Raw genomic sequence first — 22354 nt, 5'->3', positions numbered from 1 at the left:
TAGATCTGTAAGAGCTGAGGTGTGTTCTGTTCCTCCGTACCTCCTCTGAGCCTGTGTCCACCACATAGGAGCGTGGGGCATCCGCTTTCCTCAGCACTATTGCTGATGTCTTCGAGTTTGTAATCCACACACGTTGACCTTCGGTCAGCTCTGGCCTCTCCTTAGCACCTTGTCTCCGATTAAAGTCTCCAGTTTGCGTTTGATTCAGACGTTTGTCCCTCTCAGCGAATGCCTTCCTGTTAGGCCATCGGGGTTTAAGCTGAGCCGGTGAGACAGGCAATGGGGAACGCAGCCTCCTGCCCATCAGGAGCTCGGCAGACGACGGCCCATGATGCAGTGGTGTAACTCTGTAAGCTAACAGAGCCCTGTATGGATCCTTGTTCTTTTTCAGCAGTCCCTTGACTGTTTTCACAGCTCTCTCTGCCTCACCATTACTCTGTGCATGGTAGGGGCTACTGGTCACATGTATGAAGTCATATTCTGCGGCAAAAGCAGAAAAGGAGCTGGCAGAGAACTGGGGAGCGTTATCTGTAACCAGGACGTCAGCGACCCCTTGCCTGGAAAAAATACACTTTAATCCATTGATAACACAGGCTGATGTGGTTATGGGTGTCTTTGCTATTTCAATGTATCTTGAGTAGTAATCTACCACTAGCAGATCAGTGTCATTTTTCCAATAGAACATATCCACCCCTACATTTTGCCATGGCCGTTTTGGCAGCTCCGTTGCCATCATTGGCTCCGGATGACAAGGTTGACATTTTGTACAGACCTCACACTGGGCCACTAGCTTGGCAATCTGAGTACTCAGACCAAGCCACCACACTGACTGTTGAGCCCTCAGTCTGCATTTGGTTATTCCCATGTGTCCATCATGCACTCTGTCTAGCATTTCTGGTTGTAGAGTCTCTGGGATAACTATCCGTTGTCCTTACATGAGAAGATCTCCATTACAGTGGAAGTCACTTTGGTGCACCCAATAGGGCTTCAGCAGTTGAGGCAGTTCCTCCTGCCTGGGCCATCCCTTTTTGCATTGCTGCACTATCTGTTGGCAGATGTGGTCTCGTTGTTGCTCCTCTGCAATCTGCTGCAGTTTGGTCTGAGATGCAGGTAGACTGTCCCTTCTGCATTAAAGGACACCTGTACCTCACCCTCTAGACATTGCTCCTCCTCTGATAATGGACGTTTAAATGGGGCCCTGGAGAGTGCATCTGCTGTAATCAGTGCCTTCCCTGGCACATACACCATCTTGTAGGTGAACCTCAGTACTCTGAGGCGGAAGCGCAGAACTCTGGGAGGCAAGTCGTCCAGTGCATTTGTCCCTAACAGAGCCAACTGGTTTGTGGTCAGTCTCTGCTGTAAACTGCAGGCCAATAAGGTATTGGCTGATCCTTTCACATGCCCATGTGATAGCCAACGCCTCCTTCTCCACTTGAGCATATCTTTGATCTGTGTCGGATAAGCTTCAGGAGATGTATGCTATTGGACGCCACTCCATGTTGTCCTGCATCTGTGTGAGGACCGCCCCTAGCCCAAAGGATGATGCATCTGCTGATACTTTTGTCTTAGCACTCTCTGTGAGGCCAGATCTCCTTTGATTTTGTCAAACGCTGCTTGTTGCATGCGACCCCATGACCAGTCATTCTCTTTGGCAAGTAAGAATCTCAGAGGTTTGGTTGTATCTGAGAACTGTGGGAGGAACTTACCCACATATGTGGCCATGCCTTAGAAGGTCCTGACTTCAGCCACATTCTGGGGTCTGGGCATATCTGTGATGGCGCTGATCTTCTCTGGGTCCAGCTGCACTGATTTTGTGTCCCAAGAACAAGACCTCTGATTGTGCAAAAGTGCATTTTTCATTGAGTGTCAGGCCAGTCTCCTGGAGTCGGGTCAGAACTGCTGTGAGCCTTACATCATGTTCTGCTCTGTACCTTCCGCACACGAGCACATCGTCCGCGTGGACTATGACGCCACTCAGCCCATCCAACAGCTGGGACATGCGTCTCTGGAAATGCTCAGGACCGGAAGCGATACCAAATTGCAAAACATTAAAACACTAACGGCCAAACGTTGTTATAAACGTTGTGAGTGCCCTACTCTCTGATGACAGCGGTATCTGCCAGAAACTTGAGCGAGCATCCAGCTTTGTGAAGACTTCCAACTGAGCCAGTGACTGCTCAACTGATGGTAAGATGTGTCTCTCTCTGCATAGTGCCTCATTCAATTTAGTCATGTCCACACAGATCCTTATTTCCCCATTGGCTTTTGGGACCACCACCATCCCTGCACACCAGTCTGTGGGACTCTCTATTTTAGACACAGTCCCAATTTCTTCCATCTTCCCCAACTCTTCCTTTACTCTGGCCAATAAAGGGATAGGCACCCGGCGGGGGGTGGTAAGGGCATAGGGGACAGCATCCTCTTTCAGGCAGATTTTGTAGTCACCTTCTATCCTTCCTAGACCAGAAAACACTTTTGGGAATTTCTTTTTGAAAACCTCACCTGGGTCCTCCAGTTCGCTCACTCTCTCAATGAGTTGCAATGCTTCAATTTCTGGCAGTCCCAGCAACAGTCTGGCTATAGAGTCAATGATGAAGACAGGCTGGATGGGACTTTAGTCTTTACTCTCCAGTTTAATCACCAAGTGCCCTACCACTGGTAAAATGTTATTACTGGGACCGTACAGTTTTTAGTTTGTAGAGAGCAAAGGGCCATCTCTGCTATAGCTATACAGCCTAGTTGGGATAGCTGTCACTGATGCCCCAGTGTCTACTTTAAATGACACAACCTCCCCATTGAGTTTAATGTCTGAATGCCAGCCAGTATTGTTTCCCTTTACTTCTCCCAGAAAGATGCTGTCCTGCTGTACCTCCTCTGAAACCTCATACATTTGCTTTAATTGACAGACAGTTGAAAAGTGTCCTCTCCTGTGACATTTCCTGCATTCCGCATCCTTTGCTGGGCAATCTTTCCATCTGTGGAAAGGGGATTTCCACATTTGCGACAAACACTTGAACTAGCTACTGGTGCTGTCTGTGATTGTTTTCTCCACGTCTGTCTGTGTTCTGTGTTCCCCTCTGTTGTTTTAGCTCTGTATGAGAATGCATGTATTTCCCCACTCTCTTCGTTCTGTAAGGAGCTGCTGTCGCGCAGTATCGTCTGCTGTATTTTTTCTGTCTCACTCTGCCAACCTGGTTTACAGCTTTGGACCAGGTAAACTGGGAATCAAACTGTAACTTTTCAGAAAGTGATATATTTCTTATTCCGACTACAATCCAATCTCAGATCAGCTCTTCCCTGAGCACGCCAAACTGACAATGTTCTGCTAGTTTGTGAACAGCTGTGATAAAACTGTTGGTGGTTTCACCCTGCTCCTGTTTGAGCATATTAAACCTAGCTCTCTCAAAAATAATGTTGTGTGTCCCTACAAAATGCGTTTCAAAACAGTCTTTAACAGCACTGTAGTTAAGTTTCTCTTCCTCGGTCAACGTTGAAGCATTTAATATATCCTCAGCTTCATCACCCATAGAGTAGATCAGTGTATTAACTTGAAATGCCTCATTTTTCACGTTTAAGCCTGATGCTACCCTGTATCTTTCAAAGCGCCTGATCCATTTAGGCCAGTTTTGAATGTCCATACAAACCAAATTTTCCGGGGGACTAATGCGAAATCCGTCAGCACTAGCCACTGGCCTGTCCGTGTTTGCACCAGAGCCAGCTTCTTCCTCTTGCAACATGTTGCTTAGCAGTAACCTAGTCCTTGCTCGTTAGCTAGCAAAATAATGATATGCGCTGTTTTATCTCCAACACTGTACCCTCCCTGCTTTGAAACAGCCTGAATGTATGATTTACTTGGTATGTCCTTCACATTTATGTGAATTTAAAACCACTTCTGACACCATGTAGTATGATCGAAAAAAGGACGTGCGACAACAAGGTTCTAGCTCCAGCCTGTTTAATAACCTAACCCTCGCATGTCCTACATAGGTACGGATACGCCCAAGGGACATCCTACTCCAACAATAATAGTGGTTATTAAAAACAAAAAACTTTGTTTGAAGTGAGAATAGGCATTGGTCTGAAACAGAAAAGAAGGGAAATTCATGAGCAACACAATGCCTATTCCATCCATGCTCTACCAAGGTTTTCGAGGTGACCAGAGTAAACGGCCTGCTCCTCAGTCTCAGTTGCTAATATATGCATATTATTATTAGTATTGGATAGAAAACACTCTGAAAACTGTCTGAATGATGTCTGTGAGTATAACAACTCATATGGCAGGCAAAAACCTGAGAAGAAATCCAAACAGGAAGTGAGAAATCTGAGGTTGGTATATTTTCAACCCAGGCCCTATCAAATTCACATTGGGATGTGAATGAAGTTGCACTTCCTAGGGCTTTCACTAGATGTCAACCGTCTTTAGAAACTTGAACACGGCTTCTACTATCTTGTGGGACTGAATAAGAGCTGAATGAGTCAGGTTACTGGCAGAGACATTTCCTGGTCACATGCATTCCACATGATATCGACTTGCGTTCCGTTGCTCCTCTAGACACAAAGGAATTCTCCGGTTGGAACTTTATTTAAGATTTATGATAAAAACATCCTAATGATTGATTCTATACTTAGTTTGAAATGTTTCTTCGACCTGTAATATAACCTTTTGAAGTTTTTGTCCTTAGTAATGCACGAGCGTTTGGATATGTGTACTAAACGCAAAAGTAGCTATTTGGAAATAAATAACGGACATTATAGAACAAATCAAGCATTTATTGTGGAACTGCGATTCCTGGGAGTGCATTCTGATGAAGATCATCAAAGGTAAGGGAATATTTATCATATAATTTCTGGTTTCTGTTGACTCCAACATGGTGGCTAATTTGATTATTTTTCTGAGCGCCGTCTCAGATTATTGCATGGTTTGTTTTTTCCGTAAAGATTTTTTGAAATCTGACACAGCGGGTGCATTATAAGGAGAGGTATATCTATAATTCCATGTGTATAACTTGTAGTATCATCTACATTTATGATGAGTATTTCTGTTGAATCAATGTGGCTATGCAAAATCATTGGATGTTTTTGAACTAGTGAACGTAACGCGCCAACGTAAACTCATATTTTTTATATAAATATGAACTTTATCAAACAAAACATACATGTATTGTGTAAAATGACGTCCTATGAGTGTCATCTGATGAAGCTCATCAAAGGTTAGTGATTCTTTTTATCTCAATTTGTGCTTTTTGTGACTCCTATCTTTTTTTAGGTCCAAATTTTGCAATCAAGACTGCTCAAATGTGCCAAATTTGTTTATTAATAACTTTTTATGTTCAAAACTGTGCACTTTCCTCAAACAATAGCATGGTATTCTTTCACTGTAATAGCTACTGTACATTGGACAGTGCAGCAGTTAGATTAATATCAATATCAGATATGTCTATGTCCTGGGAAATGTTCTTGTTACTTACAACATCATGCTAATCGCAGGGGACCCACCGATCCTGAAGATATTAAAACTCAGTTGCTAACAACCCTGTTAAAAATCTAGTATGTGGTTCACGGTAATGGACGGACAGCTCATGAAGAGAGACGGGAGTGTGTTGTGTACTTCCAATGAAGTTGATTTGCAAAATTTCATCAAGATTGGTGTCATATTGGCTTAAATATGATGATAGGGAGATTTTATTTAACACTGAGCTTCAACCAATACCTATAATAGCCATGACTATTGTCGCCCTTTTTAATAGGTGATGGCAGCACTATATGGTGTACCGTTTAGGTGAACTGCACTTTTAAACCCTGTTTAGAGAACTGCACCTTCAAATAATCTTGTTTAGAGAACTTCACCTTTAAATCTTGTTTTGAGAAATCACCTTTAAATCTTGCTTTGAGAACTTTACCTTTAAATCTTCATGTCATGAACCTGGCCGAGGATGGTGCCTCTTCCTGTTCGGGCGGGGCTCGGCGGTCATCGTCGCCGGCCTATTAGCTGCCATCGATTCCCTTTCCGTTTGTTTTTGGTTATTGGTTAATTGGGTACACCTGTTTTGTATTAGGGTTTGTTTGTAGGTTATTTAAGGGCACTAGGCCCGCTGGGTATTTGTGCGGGCTTGTTTCTTGTTACTCTGTGTTGGATGGTGTTATTTTGTTCTTGTCGTGATTCGGCGGACTATTTCTGTCCTGTTGTTTGGACTGGCAACTTATATACGCCCTGTGTGTTGGCGTGACCGTTTTTGTTGCGCTGGTGAATAAATTTGACAAACGACTGAACCCTGCTCTCTGCGCCTGATTCCACCCACCACTCCCAGTTATCGTAACAGAAGCCTGCACCTCTGAAAAAGGAGTCAGCAGGAGCAGCGACCACCCCTCTCCCCACTATGGAGGAGCGCGTCCATCACCACACAGCTGTCCTCCATCGGATCGATACAGCAATGGACCAGATGATGGAGAGGATGGAGAGGATGGAGCGATGGGAGAGGAGTGGTCTACCGACATCTACCCCAGCCCCCACACTGCCGACACCACCTACTCTACCTACGTCGTCCTCTGTGTCCAGCGCACTGCGTCAATACCCCCCGAGGGAGTACGATGGAGCGGCGGCTGGGTGCCAAGGATTTTTGCTCCAGCTAGAGCTCTACCTGGCTACCGTGCGTCTGGCTGCCTCGGGTGAGGACAGTGTGAGCCTCCTCGTCTCCTGTCTGACGGGCAGGGCCCTGGACTGGGCTAACGCTGTCTGGAACAGTCCGGACTCGGCTCGGGACAATTACCTGGAGTTCACCCGCCGTTTCCGAGCTGTGTTCGACCACCAACCAGAGGGTAAAGCGGCGGGTGAGCGACTGTTCCACCTCAGACAGGAGACGAGGAGCGCGCAGGACTTCGGCGTTGGAGTTCAGGACCCTAGCTGCTGGTGCTGGGTGGAATGACAGGGCCCTGATGGACCATTACTGGTGTAGTCTCCGGGAGGACGTCCGCCGGGAGCTAGCTTGCAGGGACACAACTCTCTCCCTGGATGAACTAATAGACATGTCTATTCGATTGGACAACCTGCTAGCTGCCCGCGGGCGTTCAGAAGGGGTCCTGTTAATTCCACCTTCCAGCTCTCCCACTCCTACTCCGATGGAGTTGGGAGGAGCTGCATCTAGGGGGATCAGAGGAGGGGGCTCCTCCTGCTCCTATTGTGGACGGAGAGGACACACTTTGGACCGGTGCTGGAGGAGTTCCTCTGGGAGTCGAGATGGTCGGCGGAACACTCCTCGGCCACCCCAGGTGAGTAAGCACCAAACTCACCCAGAGCTCCCTGTTGGTCACATGTTTTTGTTAATTTTTTGCCCTGCGTTTTTCCCCTCTCTTCAGCATAAGGCGCTAGTCGATTCAGGCGCAGCTGGGAGTTTTATGGATCGCGGACTCGCCCATAAATTGGGTATTCCGTTAGTGCAGACCCACCTGTCCCCGTGCACTCCTTAGATAGCCGACCGTTAGGGTCAGGGCTGGTCAGGGAGGCCAAGATTCCGCTGGACATGGTAACGCAGGGGAATCATAGGGAGAGGATCAGTTTCTATCTTATTGATTCACCTGGGTTTCCAGTGGTGTTGGGGGTTCCCTGGCTGGCTATTCACAATCCCCTTATTTCCTGGAAACAGGGGGCTCTTAAGGGGTGGTCAGACGAGTGTTCATATAGGTGTATAGGAGTTTCCATCGGTGCCACGACGGTGGAGAGTCCAGACCAGGTTTCCACCGTGCGCATTCCCCCAGAATATGCCGATTTGGCTATCGCTTTTTCATACCACCCCATGCTCCAGCCGTCTTCCAATCCTTTGTAGATGAGATTCTCAGGGACTTGCACGGGCAGGGTGTGGTAGTCTATATTGATGACATCTTGATTTATTCTACCACACGTGCCACGCATGTTTCCCTGGTGCGCAAGGTTCTTGGGCGACTGCTGGAGCATGACCTATACGTCAAGGCTGAGAAATGTGTGTTCTCCAAACCAGCCATTTCCTTCCTGGGTTATCGCATTTCCAGTTCGGGGATGATGATGGCGTGTGACCGCGTTAACACCGTGCGTAATTGGCCGACTCAGACCACGGTAAAGGAGGTGCAGCGGTTTTTAGGGTTTGCCAATTACTACCGGAGGTTTATCCGGGGTTTTGGCCAAGTAGCGGCGCCCATTACCTCACTGCTGAAGGGGGGCGGGCGGTGCGTCTGCGGTGGTCAGCAGAGGCTGATGGAGCTTTCAACCAGTTGAAGGCACTGTTCACTGGGGCTCCCGTGTTGGCGCATCCGGACCCTTCGTTAGCATTCATAGTGGAGGTGGATGCGTCCGAGGCTGGGGTTGGAGCCGTGCTGTCTCAGCGCTCGGGCACGCCACCGAAGCTCCATCCCTGCACTTCCTTTTTTAAGAAGCTGGGTCCGGCGGAGCGGAACTATGATGTGGGGGACCGGGAGTTACTAGCTATGGTAAAGGCCCTGAAGGTGTGGAGACACTGGCTAGAGGGGGCTAAATACCCTTTCCTCATCTGGACTGACCACCGTAATCTGGAGTATATTCGAGCAGCGAGGAGACTGAATCCGCGTCAGGCTCGGTGGGCCATGTTCTTTACCCGCTTTAGATTTAGGATCTCTTACAGACCAGGTTCCCTCAACATTAAGGCCGACGCGCTGTCCCGTCTCTATGACACCGAGGACCGGTCCATTGAACCCACTCCCATCCTTCCAGCCTCTCGGCTGGTGGCCCCGGTGGTATGGGAGGTGGACGCGGACATCGAGCGGGCGTTGAGGGTTGAACCTGCGCCTACACAGTGTCTGACTGGTCGAAGATACGTACCGCTTGGTGTCCGTGATAAATTGATTCGGTGGGCTCACACACTACCGTCTGCGGGTCATCCAGGGATTGATAGGACAGTGCGGGGTCTTAGGGGGAAATACTGGTGGCCCACCTTAGCTAAGGATGTGAGGCTCTATGTCTCTTCCTGTTTGGTATGCGCCCAGAGTAAGGCTCCTAGGCACCTTCCTAGAGGGAAGTTACAGCCCCTCCCGGTTCCACAACGGCCATGGTCCCATCTCTCGGTAGATTTTCAAACTGATCTTCCCCCATCCCAGGGGAACACTACCGTTCTGGTCGTTGTGGATCGGTTCTCTAAGTCCTGACGTCTCCTCCCATTGCCTGGTCTCCCTACGGCCCTACAGACTGCAGAGGCTCTATTTACCCACGTCTTCCGGCACTATGGGGTTCCAGAGGATATCGTCTCCGATCGGGGTCCCCAGTTCACGTCCTGGGTTTGGAGGGCGTTTATGGAGCGTCTGGGGATCTCGGTCAGCCTTACCTCTGGTTATCACCCTGAAAGTAATTGGCAGGTGGAGAGAGTAAACCAGGAAGTGGGTAGGTTTCTGAGGTCGTATTGCCAGGACCGGCCAGGAGAATGGGCGAGGTACGTCCCGTGGGCAGAGTTGGCCCAGAACTCTCTTCGGCATTCGTCCACGAACATGTCGCCATTCGAATGCGTACTGGGCTACCAGCCGGTCCTGGCTCCGTGGCATCAGAGTCAGACCGAGGCGCCTGCGGTGGAGGAGTGGGTACAGCGCTCTAGAGAGACCTGGCGGGCAGTCCAGGATTCTCTCAGACAGGCCAGTGAACGGCAGAAGAGAGACGCTGACCGCCACCGCAGTGAGGCCCCGGTGTTCGCACCGGGGGACAGGGTCTGGCTCTCGACCAGAAACCTGCCCCTCCGCCTGCCCTGCCGGAAGCTGGGGTCGCAGTGTGTGGGGCCATTTAAAGTCCTGAGGAGGATAAACGAGGTGTGTTATAGATTGCAACTTCCCTCTAATTATCGCATTAACCCCTCGTTTCATGTGTCTCTCCTCAGGCCGGTGGTAGCTGGTCCCCTACAAGGCAGTGAGGTACTGGAGGTCCCTCCACCCCCTCTGGACATCGAGGGGTCCCCGGCATACACAGTACGAGCTATTCTGGACTCGAGACGCCGGGTGAGGGGCCTGCAGTACCTCGTGGACTGGGAGGGGTACGGGCCGGAGGAGAGTTGCTGGGTACCGGGGAGGGACATTTTAGATCCTTCCCTCTTGAGGGATTTCCACTGCCTCCCCCCGGATCGCCCCGCGTCTCGTCCTCCGGGTCGTCCTCGAGGCCGGGGTCGGCGAGCTGCGGGAGCCGCGCGTCAGGAGGGGGGTACTGTCACGAACCTCGCCGAGGATGGTGCCTCTTCCTGTTCGGGTGGGGCTCGGCGGTCGTCGTCGCCGGCCTATTAGCTGCCATTGATTCCCTTTCTGTTTTTTTTTGGTTATTGGTTAATTGGGTACACCTGTTTTGTATTAGGGTTTGTTTGTAGGTTATTTAAGGGCACTAGCCCCGCTGGGTATTTGTGCGGGCTTGTTTCTTGTTACTCTGTGTTGGATGGTGTTATTTTGTTCTTGTCGTTATTCACCAGACTATTTCTGTCCTGTTGTTTGGACTGGCAACTTATATACGCCCTGTGTGTTGGCGTGACCGTTTTTGTTGCGCTGGTGAATAAATTTGACAAACGACTGATCCCTGCTCTCTGCGCCTGATTCCACCCACCACTCCTAGTTATCGTAACACTTCAAATCAAAACAAAGTTTATTTGTCACGTGCGCCAAATACATTACAGTGAAATGCTTACTTACAGGCTCTAACCAATAGTGCAAAAAAGGTGTTCGGTGAACAATAGGTAAGTAAAGAAATAAAACAACAGGCTAAATACAGTAGCAAGGCTATAAAAGTAGCGAGGCTACATACAGACACCGGTTAGTCGGGCTGATTGAGGTAGTATGTACATATAGATATGGTTAAAGTGACTAGGCATATATGATGGACAGAGAGTAGCAGTAGTGTAAAAGAGGGTTTGGCAGGTGGTGGGTGGCGGGACACAATGCAGATAGCCCCGTTAGCCAATGTGCGGGAGCACTGGTTGGTCGGACCAATTGAGGTAGTATGTACATGAATGTATTGTTAAAGTGACTATGCATATATGATAAACATAGAGTAGCAGCATCATAAATCTTGTTTAGAGAACTTCACCTTTAAAGCTTGTTTAGGAGAACTGCACCTTTAAACCCTGTTTAGAGAACTGCACCTTTAAATCTTGTTCAGGAGAAACTAACCTTTAAACCTGGTTTAGAGAACTGTATCTTTAAACCCCATTTAGAGAACTGCACCTTAAAACCCTGTCTGTAAGTCCCAGGTGGTCATCTGTCTAACAGGAAGCTCTTGGGAATTGATTTTTGTGGAGCTCATCTCATTTTGTAAATACCCAGCTGCATAAATGGCTAATATCACAGAGTAAAAATCTAACCTATGCATGTCGCCTTAGACAAGGGTGTGAGCTAAGCAAATATATTATTATTATTCCTCTCCAACCCTTATGCCACAGCAGCAGAACATACACAAAAACAGAACATTCTATCCTCGTGTTAGAATCTCTGTTACATTGGATTCCTGTTTTTTTTGTCACTCAGAATTATTTAATGCTGTCTTTAAAGCACTAAATTATTTGGCATCAGGCTTGCCAGTCTGACAAGCAGCCAGCTTCGCTAACTTTCAGATACGCTTCTGTGAGCCAAGTGCACACATTCTAAGAGTAAACTGTTAAAACAAGAGAAATACGTGTCCGAGTTCCTCTCAACATTTTAACCATCTTCCTGACAGAAGACAGTCATGTCTATGTATACTGAACAAAAATATAAACAAAAATATAAACACAACATGCAACAATTTCAAAGATTGTACTGAGTTATAGTTCATAGAAATCAGTCAATTTAAATAAATAAATTAGGCCTTAATCTATGGATTTCACATGACAGGGCAGGGACGCAACCATGGGTGGGCCTGGGAGGGCATAGGCCCACCCGGTTTGGGGCCGGGCCCACCCACTTGGGTGCCAGGCACAGCCAATCACCTTGGTTTTCTTTTTTATTACAGACAGAAATACCCCCCTCCCCCCCACCCTCCCTCCCTCTGCTCAGATGATCCCGCAGGTGAAGAAGACGGATGTGGAGGTCCTTGGCTGGCGTGGTTACACGTGGTCGGTCTGCAGTTGTCGAGAAAGGAACATTCAATTCTCTGGCAACAGCTCGGGTGGACATTCCAGCAGTCAGCATGCCAATTGCACGCTCCATGAAAACTTGAGACATCTGTGGCATTGTGCTGTGTGGCAAAAATGCACATTTAGAATGGCCTTTTATTGTCCCCAGCACAAGGTGCACCTGTGTAATGATCATGCTGTTTAATCAGTTTCTTGATATTCCACACCTGTCAGGTGGATGGATTATCTTGGCAAAGGAGAAATGCTCAGATTTGTGCACCATATTTGAGAGAAATAATATTTTTGTGCGTATGGAACATTTCTGGGATCTTTTATTTCAGCTCGAAACATGGGACCAACACTTTACATGTTGTGTTGATATTTTTGTTCACTATAATAACAACACAAAACTGTTTTTTGTTGCATAAAATGATTATCTTTGAAACAAGACAGCCATGATAATCACTTAGCTTGCTCCATCATGTCATAGTGGCTCTGCCAAAGAGGACATTATCCAGACCACGGTCTGTGTCCCAAATGGCACACTATTCCTATACGGCTCTGGACAAAAGTGGTGCACTATATAGGGAATAGGGTACCATTTGGGACACACCATGGTGTCACCCAGCTTGATGGAGTCCGCCATCATGGCTCCAATCCATTCAGACCATAATTTCCACTGGGTGAAACCTATAATATATAGCATTTATGCATACATACATTTTTTAAGTATGTGTGGCCCCGGGATTGAACCCACTATCCTGGAATTGCAAGCACCATAATCTACCAACTGAGCTAATCTACCAAAGGAGAAAGGCTCACTAACAGGGATGTAAACAAATTTGTACACTGAATTTCAGAGAAATAAGCTTTTTGTAAGTATGGAACATTACTGGGATCTTATTATTTCAGCTCGTGAAAAATGGGACCAACACTTTACATATTGCGTTTATATTTTTGTTCAGTATAGAAAAAAAAAAATTCTTTTCGCCACATTACCATTTTAAAAACAAGGGATCCAGCCATATTGCACAGCACGCAGTGAGTGCATGTTTTTCTAGCTTTTTGGCACAGCCCTGGTCTTATCTCAATGACATTTAATTTTACAATCAACATTTGATCAACACTGCTACTGGGCCTCAATGGAGGGACTTTAATTTAGATTTGAAAAGCACTGATGCAATGAATCTTGTACTGACCACAGTCCAATGGTTGATTAATTATCTTTAGATGAGTTCATAACCACAATGATAATCCACGCTGGAAACAAACCAGTCATTTTCTCATAGACTCATTGGTTATGATCATTACTTAACATTTCTGTAATTGTACAATTGTCATCTGGTTTATTTAGCCTATTACTCATTGAAAGACCATGAACATTAATGGGACAACACCCAAGAGCCACTCAAACAATTTGACAATGGTATATTGTGACACCGTGGTGTGCAAAGAACTCCATGCTTGTTCTTGGTTGGTCATCAATCGACAAGATAATTGAAAAAAACATGCTTATCTTATTTTATAATATACATCATTTAAAAAGGCCAAGTTCTATTCACAATGGTATTCAGTTGGTAAGAGACAGACATTCCGTAAATACTAGGAATAGATTGTCCACCATCTATGCGTTATCCAGACAGAAAAAAGAAATGGGCAAAAGAACATTTCGATTTAGAGCAATAAAGAAATGGAATAAATTAACTGAGCAAACTAGAAACCTTTCAATATATAAGTTTAAACATTATTTAAAAACAATTTAAATATAGTATATAGAAATGTTGTGGGACTATAGTAGATGAAGAATCAATATTTTTTTTAATTGAGTATTTATTGGGTCATTATGCTGGTGTATTATGTATGTTTGTAATAGTGTGTTATATGTGAAAGTGTGTTTGTATTATAAATTGAATTTTAATGTTAAGGACTCTTGGAAGATTAGTCCAAATGGGGACTAAAAGAGATCCTAATAAAATAAAATAAAATCAAATCATGCTTTTGGGATACATGGCACACTTATTTAAAACAGTGTCACTTCAAAGTCATTCACAGTTCTAGCTTTGCCATTTGGGCTCACTTGAAGGCTCTGCGTTGAGTGACAGACAACCTCAAGAAGACCCTATTGTGTAAGCCACACTGAGGCTAGGGAAAGGTGGTGTAGTAACACCAGGGTTGTGGGTTAGATTCCAAATGCTGCCACATACACAAACATGTTATGTACTTATTGTTTTGTATGTTTCTTTGGATAAAAGCATCTGCTAAATGGTATATATTTTTTAATTATTTGCATATTGCCCCCCGGTAGACCTGGGAGCTATTCCTATGAGACAGACCTTTCAGACGCTAAACAACTGGTGCACGTAATCAATGACTTCCAATATGGTTAACATCAAGGACAGGGTAGAACCTATTCCTTATCACAATTTCCTCATTAATAGGCCCGCGTGAAAAGGAAACACTCATTCCTTCCTCCTCTTGTTCCTCTAAACATTCTGTGAAAGATGTATAATTCAGTGAGACATGCATACATATTCATGAGAGATTATTATTCCACATACTTCAAAAACCATGTCAATGACTGACGACAAACACTTTTGTGGTGGTGCTGTTCTCCTTTTCAGAGTCGGATAACAATAATCATTGCAGTTGTTTTTCACTCAAATGGCTGTCAAGCTATACAATGGCAAAAGGATGTAGAAATAGAAATGACAGATAGGGTGTCAGAGAGTCAGTATGTTGTAAAGGACATTGCAGTGCTGCTGTGCTGAGAACCTGGAGGCAGTGAAATGGCCTGAAGCTGGAGCTGCCTGTAAGCCTGACTGTCCAGCTGCCTGGGCGGTAATGTAACTTCTGTGGCAGCGAGTAGATAATATCCCCTGAGACCCTGACCATCCGACAGCACTAACTGGGGAACTGGGACAGAAAGAAATATAAATTACATCCACAGCAGGGCCCTCATCCCAAGTGGGACGACCCTGAACCCCCAGAGCCTCCAGAGAAACTCCAGTCTGATGTTGCTCTTTGTTACATGTTGTCCCGTTAGCCGGGCAGTGTTCTGGGGATCTGTTAGAGGTGAGCTGTTAGCCGGGCAGTGTTCTGGGGATCTGTTAGAGGTGAGCTGTTAGCCAGGTACTGTTCTGGGGATCTGTTTGAGGTGAGCTGTTAGCCAGGTACTGTTCTGGGGATCTGTTAGCGGTGAGCTGTTAGCCGGGCAGTGTTCTGGGGATATGTTAGAGGTGAGCTGTTAGCCAGGTACTGTTCTGGGGATCTGTTTGAGGTGAGCTGTTAGCCAGGTACTGTTCTGGGGATCTGTTAGAGGTGAGCTGTTAGCCATGTACTGTTCTGGGGATCTGTTAGAGGTGAGCTGTTAGCCAGGTACTGTTCTGGGGATCTGTTAGAGGTGAGCTGTTAGCCAGGTACTGTTCTGGGGATCTGTTAGAGGTGAGCTGTTAGCCAGGTACTGTTCTGGGGATCTGTTAGAGGTGAGCTGTTAGCCAGGTACTGTTCTGGGTATCTGTTAGAGGTGAGCTGTTAGCCAGGTACTGTTCTGGGGATCTGTTAGAGGTGAGCTGTTAGCCAGGTACTGTTCTGGGGATCTGTTAGAGGTGAACTGTTAGCCAGGTACTGTTCTGGGGATCTGTTAGAGGTGAGCTGTTAGCCATGTACTGTTCTGGGGATCTGTTAGAGGTGAACTGTTAGCCAGGTACTGTTCTGGGGATCTGTTAGAGGTGAGCTGTTAGCCAGGTACTGTTCTGGGGATCTGTTAGATGTGAGCTGTTAGCCGGGCAGTGTTCTGGGGATCTGTTAGAGGTGAGCTGTTAGCCGGGCAGTGTTCTGGGGATATGTTAGAGGTGAGCTGTTAGCCAGGTACTGTTCTGGGGATCTGTTAGAGGTGAGCTGTTAGCCATGTACTGTTCTGGGGATCTGTTAGAGGTGAGCTGTTAGCCAGGTACTGTTCTGGGGATCTGTTAGAGGTGAGCTGTTAGCCAGGTACTGTTCTGGGGATCTGTTAGAGGTGAGCTGTTAGCCGGGCAGTGTTCTGGGGATATGTTAGAGGTGAGCTGTTAGCCAGGTACTGTTCTGGGGATCTGTTTGAGGTGAGCTGTTAGCCAGGTACTGTTCTGGGGATCTGTTAGAGGTGAGCTGTTAGCCATGTACTGTTCTGGGGATCTGTTAGAGGTGAGCTGTTAGCCAGGTACTGTTCTGGGGATCTGTTAGAGGTGAGCTGTTAGCCAGGTACTGTTCTGGGGATCTGTTTGAGGTGAGCTGTTAGCCAGGTACTGTTCTGGGGATCTGTTAGAGGTGAGCTGTTAGCCAGGTACTGTTCTGGGGATCTGTTAGAGGTGAGCTGTTAGCCATGTACTGTTCTGGGTATCTGTTAGAGGTGAGCTGTTAGCCAGGTACTGTTCTGGGGATCTGTTAGAGGTGAGCTGTTAGCCAGGTACTGTTCTGGGGATCTGTTTGAGGTGAGCTGTTAGCCAGGTACTGTTCTGGGGATCTGTTAGAGGTGAGCTGTTAGCCAGGTACTGTTCTGGGGATCTGTTAGAGGTGAGCTGTTAGCCAGGTACTGTTCTGGATATCCGTTAGAGGTGAACTGTTAAGCCAGGACCTGTTCTGGGGATCTGTTGGATGTGAGCTCGGGGTAAGCCACTTAAACCCTTACCCGTTGTGATTGTCCAAATTGAGAGTGATCAGTGAGTGTCACTGGCTTTGGCTGACATAATCTGTTGGTTTTGGAAATGTGATCGGAATCCTTTCAACATCTACCTGGCTTGGGACTGCGTGGGTATAAATTCAGGGGCTAAAAGGCATTTATTTAATCTGACCCTTCGCGTAAAGAGAGACGCTCTCCGCTGATAACAATATCAGACTGAGGTACCTCGGAGGACTGGCGGAGTCGAGCCCCCTGTGTTACACCAACAAAGGCCTGTGCACCGCCTGCGTCGTTGTGACACTCATCATCATTCAAAATGAGTAAGCTGACATTAGCAGTCATGAGGCATGACACATTGTGTGCTCTGCCTCTGTGACACTATGAACAGCAGCAGGTATGTAAGTGGTGGTGAATTATGGGGCTCTGATGTGCTGGGTGAATATAGGGCCTCTGAGCTAGAGAACATTAGTGGTTAGAGGTGAGAGGTGCTGGCGACTATAGCTCTAATGTGTTGGGGAAAGGACCTGTGGGGAATGGGGAACATTTAAGGTTGGAGATGGGGGGTGTGCTCTGGGGTGAAGGTCATGCTCTGTACTTTCAATAACTGGTGTTCCATACTTTGCTCTGGTTCAACCCTCCAGTGGACTATTGCAGAGACAAACTATAGCTGCTGTTTTATCCACATGCCTTACAATAGACATCACCTGCCTGAGAGACTGCGTAGGCTACTTCCTGGCCAAACATTTGAGACGCTCATCAACATGTTTTCATTAATGGCTGCCCCTGTTGAAACATGACTCCTCGTGTCTCCCTCTGTGGCGTCCTCCAAGACTCTGTCTGTCTGTGGCTACAATAAGGATACATATAGGACTACATAATCAATCAAATGTATTTATAATGACCGTTTTTACATCAGCCTATGTCACAAAGTGCTGTACAGAAACCCAGCCTAAAACCCCAAACATCGAGCAATGCAGGTGTAGAAGCACGGTGGCTAGGAAAAACTCCCTAGAAAGGCTAGAACCTAGGGAGAACCCTAGAGAGGAACCAGGCTCTGAGGGGTGGCCAGTCCTCTTCTGGCAGTGCCGTGTGGAGATTATAACAGAACATGGCCAAGATGTTCAAATGTTCATAAATGAGCAGCAGAGTCAGATAATAATAATCACAGTGGTTGCAGAGGGTGCAACAGGTCAGCACCTCAGAAGTAAATGTCAGTTGGCTTTTCATAGCCGATCATTCAGAGTTAGAGACAGCGGGTACGGTAGAGAGAGTCCAAAACAGCAGGTCCGGGACAAGGGAACACGTCCAGTGAACAGGTCAGGGTTCAATAGCTGCAGGCAGAACAGTTGAAACTAGAACAGCAGCATGACCAGGTGGACTGGGGACAGCAAGGAGTCATCAGGCCAGGTAGTCCTGTCAGAGGTTGTCTCTCGCCACACATATATTGTCATGTATTGGAAAAAGCTTTCATATCTTTGAGCTGTAGGATATTATGAATCCCATTTGATTGATTTGGTTACATTCAGTCTGCTTGAATTTATTTAAGTATTCAGAGTGAGACAAAACCGATATCACATGCGTCACATTCTCTGTTTATAATCTATGCATAGTCACTTTAACTCTACCTACAAGTACATATTACATGTAGGTAGACTAACAGGGGGCCCCACACATTGACTCTGTACTCTGTACCAGTACCCCCTGTATATACATACTGTAGCTTCACTTGTTATTTTACTGCTGCTGTTTAATAATTTGTTACTTTTTTTCTATTTTCTATTTAATCTATTTTTTACTTAACACTTTTTTAATTTCTTAACTTCTTAAAGCATTGTTGGTTAAGGGCTTGTAAGAAAGCATTTCACTGTTAAGTCTTCCATCTGTTGTATTCCGCGCATGTGACAAATACAATTTAATTTGCACTTTAAAATCATTATATCCGTTTCCTCTCCACTCAGATTCTATAGTTGAAAGGGAGTGCTGCATTTGGTTGAGTTGTGAACTAACGTGAATTCAACGTGAAATCCCCACGAAAATGTCACCCTGACATTGGATTTAGGTTAAAAGCTGGATGAAAAAATACATTTCCTTATGTTGATGACGTTTTGCAAATCCAATTAGTTTTTCACGTTGTTTCAACGAAATCACATGAAATTTGTCGGTTGTATTGCACATATTGATTATCCCATGTATAAGGAATGAAATATAGAATCAAAATCTCTCAGATGTGATTAATATTTATTTTTCTTCAATGTTCAAGGAATCGAGCACCTTCATCAACATTCTACAAGTGCAATTTGGCTATATAAACTTGCGCAAAACTACAGCATTCTAGAGAGCCAGAGACAGCCGCGTCACTAATTGAGTCACCGCGAATTGCGAACATTACATAGCCACAAAATATAATAGGCTACACCTGTGATTTCAGGTAGCCCACCCTATTTGATGGGCACGTCCTATTCGTTTGTTGCGATGTAAAATATACCGGGCCGAAGCGTATGTTGAGTTGCATAGCAGATATTCCATTGAAAAACATACAAGCCTCGGCGGAAAGAGAGGAGCTGGCACCGCGTCCAACAACAGCAAGGAATCCGTTAGCGATACCCTAAATAATTGGAAAACCGACATGCTGCAAACACATTAACCATCTCGCTTGCTCAATATCTCTCTTATTCCAGACCCCCACCATACCGCCAGACAAGCAGCATGGAGAGACATGTTTATGCAACTGCAAGTTATAGCTCTACCTTGACTATATAAATAAACAGCATGAAAAGTAACAGCATTCACTTTTGAAAATAGTAACAACTTCCTAGTAACCGCAAAATAATAAACGAATGTTCAGCATTATTATTAACACAACAGTATTAGGCCTATTACTGTGTACTAACTTTTAGTAGCCTACTAGAGCAATAGGACTAAGAATGTATTATATATCATGACAGAAATGCCAGGTGCACATTCTGTAGAACTCAAACATTGCTCATTGCTATTCGTTTCAAGTCATTTGAATGCATTCTATATGATATAGCCTATTATGCATTGTGTTCCGCTATCTGATTTTGAGACTATAGCTTATAATAGACTGCCATGCGTCGCCGAAGTGGAAACCATACATTTGTACAATGGACATGCTTTCTGTGAACTTTTAAACAGAGCATAGGCTCTATTCATAATGACGAAAGAGTGTAAATAGAATACAAACCTTCACAGACTCCGACCTCATACTGCGTGATGGATCCACCGTTTAGCGGCGATCTGATCACGCACCGCAGTCCGCGGTCGCAAGTCCCATACAGACCGTAGACACCACCGCAGCTTTCGTTTTTCTGCTTGGCGCAGACCGAGCAGCAGCCGCAGATACCGAGCACAACCGCGCCAGAGCAATGCTTTGGCTCCTCGCATTTAGACTCATCACACGGCAGACATAAAAGTGCCAGGCTGCTCGTCCAAATCAGGGAGATCAGAATGAATCTCGTTATAAGGTACATCCTGGCAGAGGCCATGTAGAATTTGATTTATATATATCCACAACGCACCCCCCCCCCCCCCAGACCCCCAATCACCAGTCCAGCGAGGTAGAAACCCCCAGCTAAACTATGCAACGCGAAAAGCACCACGCAGTTCTTCTAAATAGGCTCAAAGTTCCGGTAAACCGTCTAGATTTGTGTTGTAGGTTGTAATACTTTCCGTTAGAGAAACTTTTGCCCCGGTGCTTGTAAACCAGGAAAGAAACGATCCGTCAAAATGCTCATGAAACTGCAACTATCCCATACATGGTTTCTTCGTTACGCACTGTAAATCGTGAGTTTCAGTTTGCTTTAAGAACTGGAAACTTTCTTCACTGTACTCATACGTCTCCTTCTCCTTCCCCTCCGAGTCACTCCGTCTCGCTCTCAGAAAGCAAGGGAATTCTTCTTATTCAGTTCGTCCATAACTGCAACAGAAAGACTCTATAATATATCCGTTCCCTCTCGTGGAAGAGCAATAGGTTACTCTATTCGTTTTGTTATGCGAGATTCGCTTTGCCTAATTGAAACAAAATGTTTTCCTGATACCGCAGGTTCAGTGTGTCTCTCTCATGTTATCGTCCTCCAGTGTAGCTCTCTACGTCTGCTGCTGCGCCCACTTGGTAGTTCAGTCCCCCCCACCGTGACCTCATAACGGAACCACTCCCATCTTGCATTTCTTTGCTCCATTGGATAGTTCATTCCAGATATGGAACACAGGAAGCCGCAGAGTCAGTGCAACCTGGTCTCAGAGCATTTCGTATTATTTTCAGTGATAAGCGGGTTGGGAATGTAGTTTAGGAACAGGGCAGGTAGTTTGGTCCAAGCATGGCCTCAAGAAAACAGCAGTTTACACTGTTAATCAGTCCTGCTTTGCATGGGAGGATAATACTTAGACCAAAAGAGACGACACAGTGAATATCTGCATATTAGGACACTGTAATTACACAAAAAGTTGGCACTGACCTCAAGCGATATGCAAATGACCACCCAGATCATTTACATTGACCACCCCCTCTTTGTTTTAACAATGCTGCTACTCGCTGTTTATTATCTGTGCATACTTCACAAATTACCTAGACTAACCTGTACCCCCGCACATTGACTCGGTACCGGTACCCCTGTATATAGCCTCGTTATTGTTATTGTCATGTAATTTTGATTTGATTTGAACTTTTTACTTAGTTTATTTGGTAAATATTTTCTTAACTCTATTTCATGAACTGCATTGTTGGTTAAGGGCTTGTAAGTAAGCATTTCACGGTAAGGTCTACACCTGTTGTACTCAATGTCACAAGCTTACCAGATGAGCTAAACTACTTCTATGCTCGCTTCGAGGCAAATAGTACTGAAACATGCATGAGAGCAGAAGCTATTCCGGAAGACTGTGTGATCATGCTCTGCGCAGCCGATGTGAGTAAGACCTTTAAACAGGTCAACATTCACAAGGTCGCAGGACCAGACGGATTACCAGGACGTATACTGCGAGCATGCTCTGACCAACTGGCAAGTGTCTTCACTGACATTTTCAACCTCTCCCAGTCCGAGTCTGTAATACCAGCATGTTTTAAACAGAACACCATAGTCCCTGTGCCCAAGAACACTAAGGTAACCTGCCTAAATGACTGCCGACTGCAGCACTCACGTCTGTAGCCATGAAGTGCTTTGAAAGGCTGGTCATGGCTCACATCAACACCATTATCCCAGAAACCCTAGACCCATTCCAATTTGCATACTGCCCTAACAGATCCAAAGATGATGCAATCTCTATTGCACTCCACACTGCCCTATCCCACCTGGACAAAAGGAACACCTATGTGAGAATGCTATTCATTGACTACAGCTCAGCGTTCAACACCATAGTGCCCTCAAAGCTCATCAATAATCTAAGGACCCTGAGACTAAACACCTCCCTTTGCAACTGGATCTTGGACTTCCTGACGGGCCGCCCCCAGGTGGTAAGGGTAGGTAACAACACATCCGCCATGCTGCGCCTCAACACAGGGGTCCCTCGGGTGCATGCTCAGTCCCCTCCTGTACTCCCTGTTCACTCGTGACTGCACGGCATGGCACGACTCCAACAACATCATTAAGTTTGCCGATGACACAACAGTGGTAGGCCTGATCACCGACAACAA

The 22354-nt window shown here is 46.0% G+C and overlaps 1 protein-coding gene across 1 annotated transcript in view; it reads right to left on the bottom strand.

The window, feature by feature from the left end:
• The window catches only part of LOC135525705 (cysteine-rich motor neuron 1 protein-like), a 208771-nt gene extending 188522 nt beyond the window's left edge, over window positions 1–20249 (bottom strand). The window contains exon 1 of the mRNA XM_064953494.1: window positions 19913–20249. Coding sequence (XP_064809566.1) covers window positions 19913–20213 — 301 coding nt within the window. The 5' untranslated portion in view covers window positions 20214–20249. The remainder of the gene's footprint in view (window positions 1–19912) is intronic.
• Between the last annotated feature and the right edge of the window lie 2105 nt (window positions 20250–22354).

The sequence above is a fragment of the Oncorhynchus masou genome, chromosome 32 (genome assembly GCF_036934945.1).
Source record: "Oncorhynchus masou masou isolate Uvic2021 chromosome 32, UVic_Omas_1.1, whole genome shotgun sequence".
Lineage (NCBI taxonomy): Eukaryota > Metazoa > Chordata > Actinopteri > Salmoniformes > Salmonidae > Oncorhynchus > Oncorhynchus masou.
The sequence above is the reverse complement of the archived record's forward strand: the minus strand, read 5'-3'. Positions and strand labels throughout refer to the sequence as shown.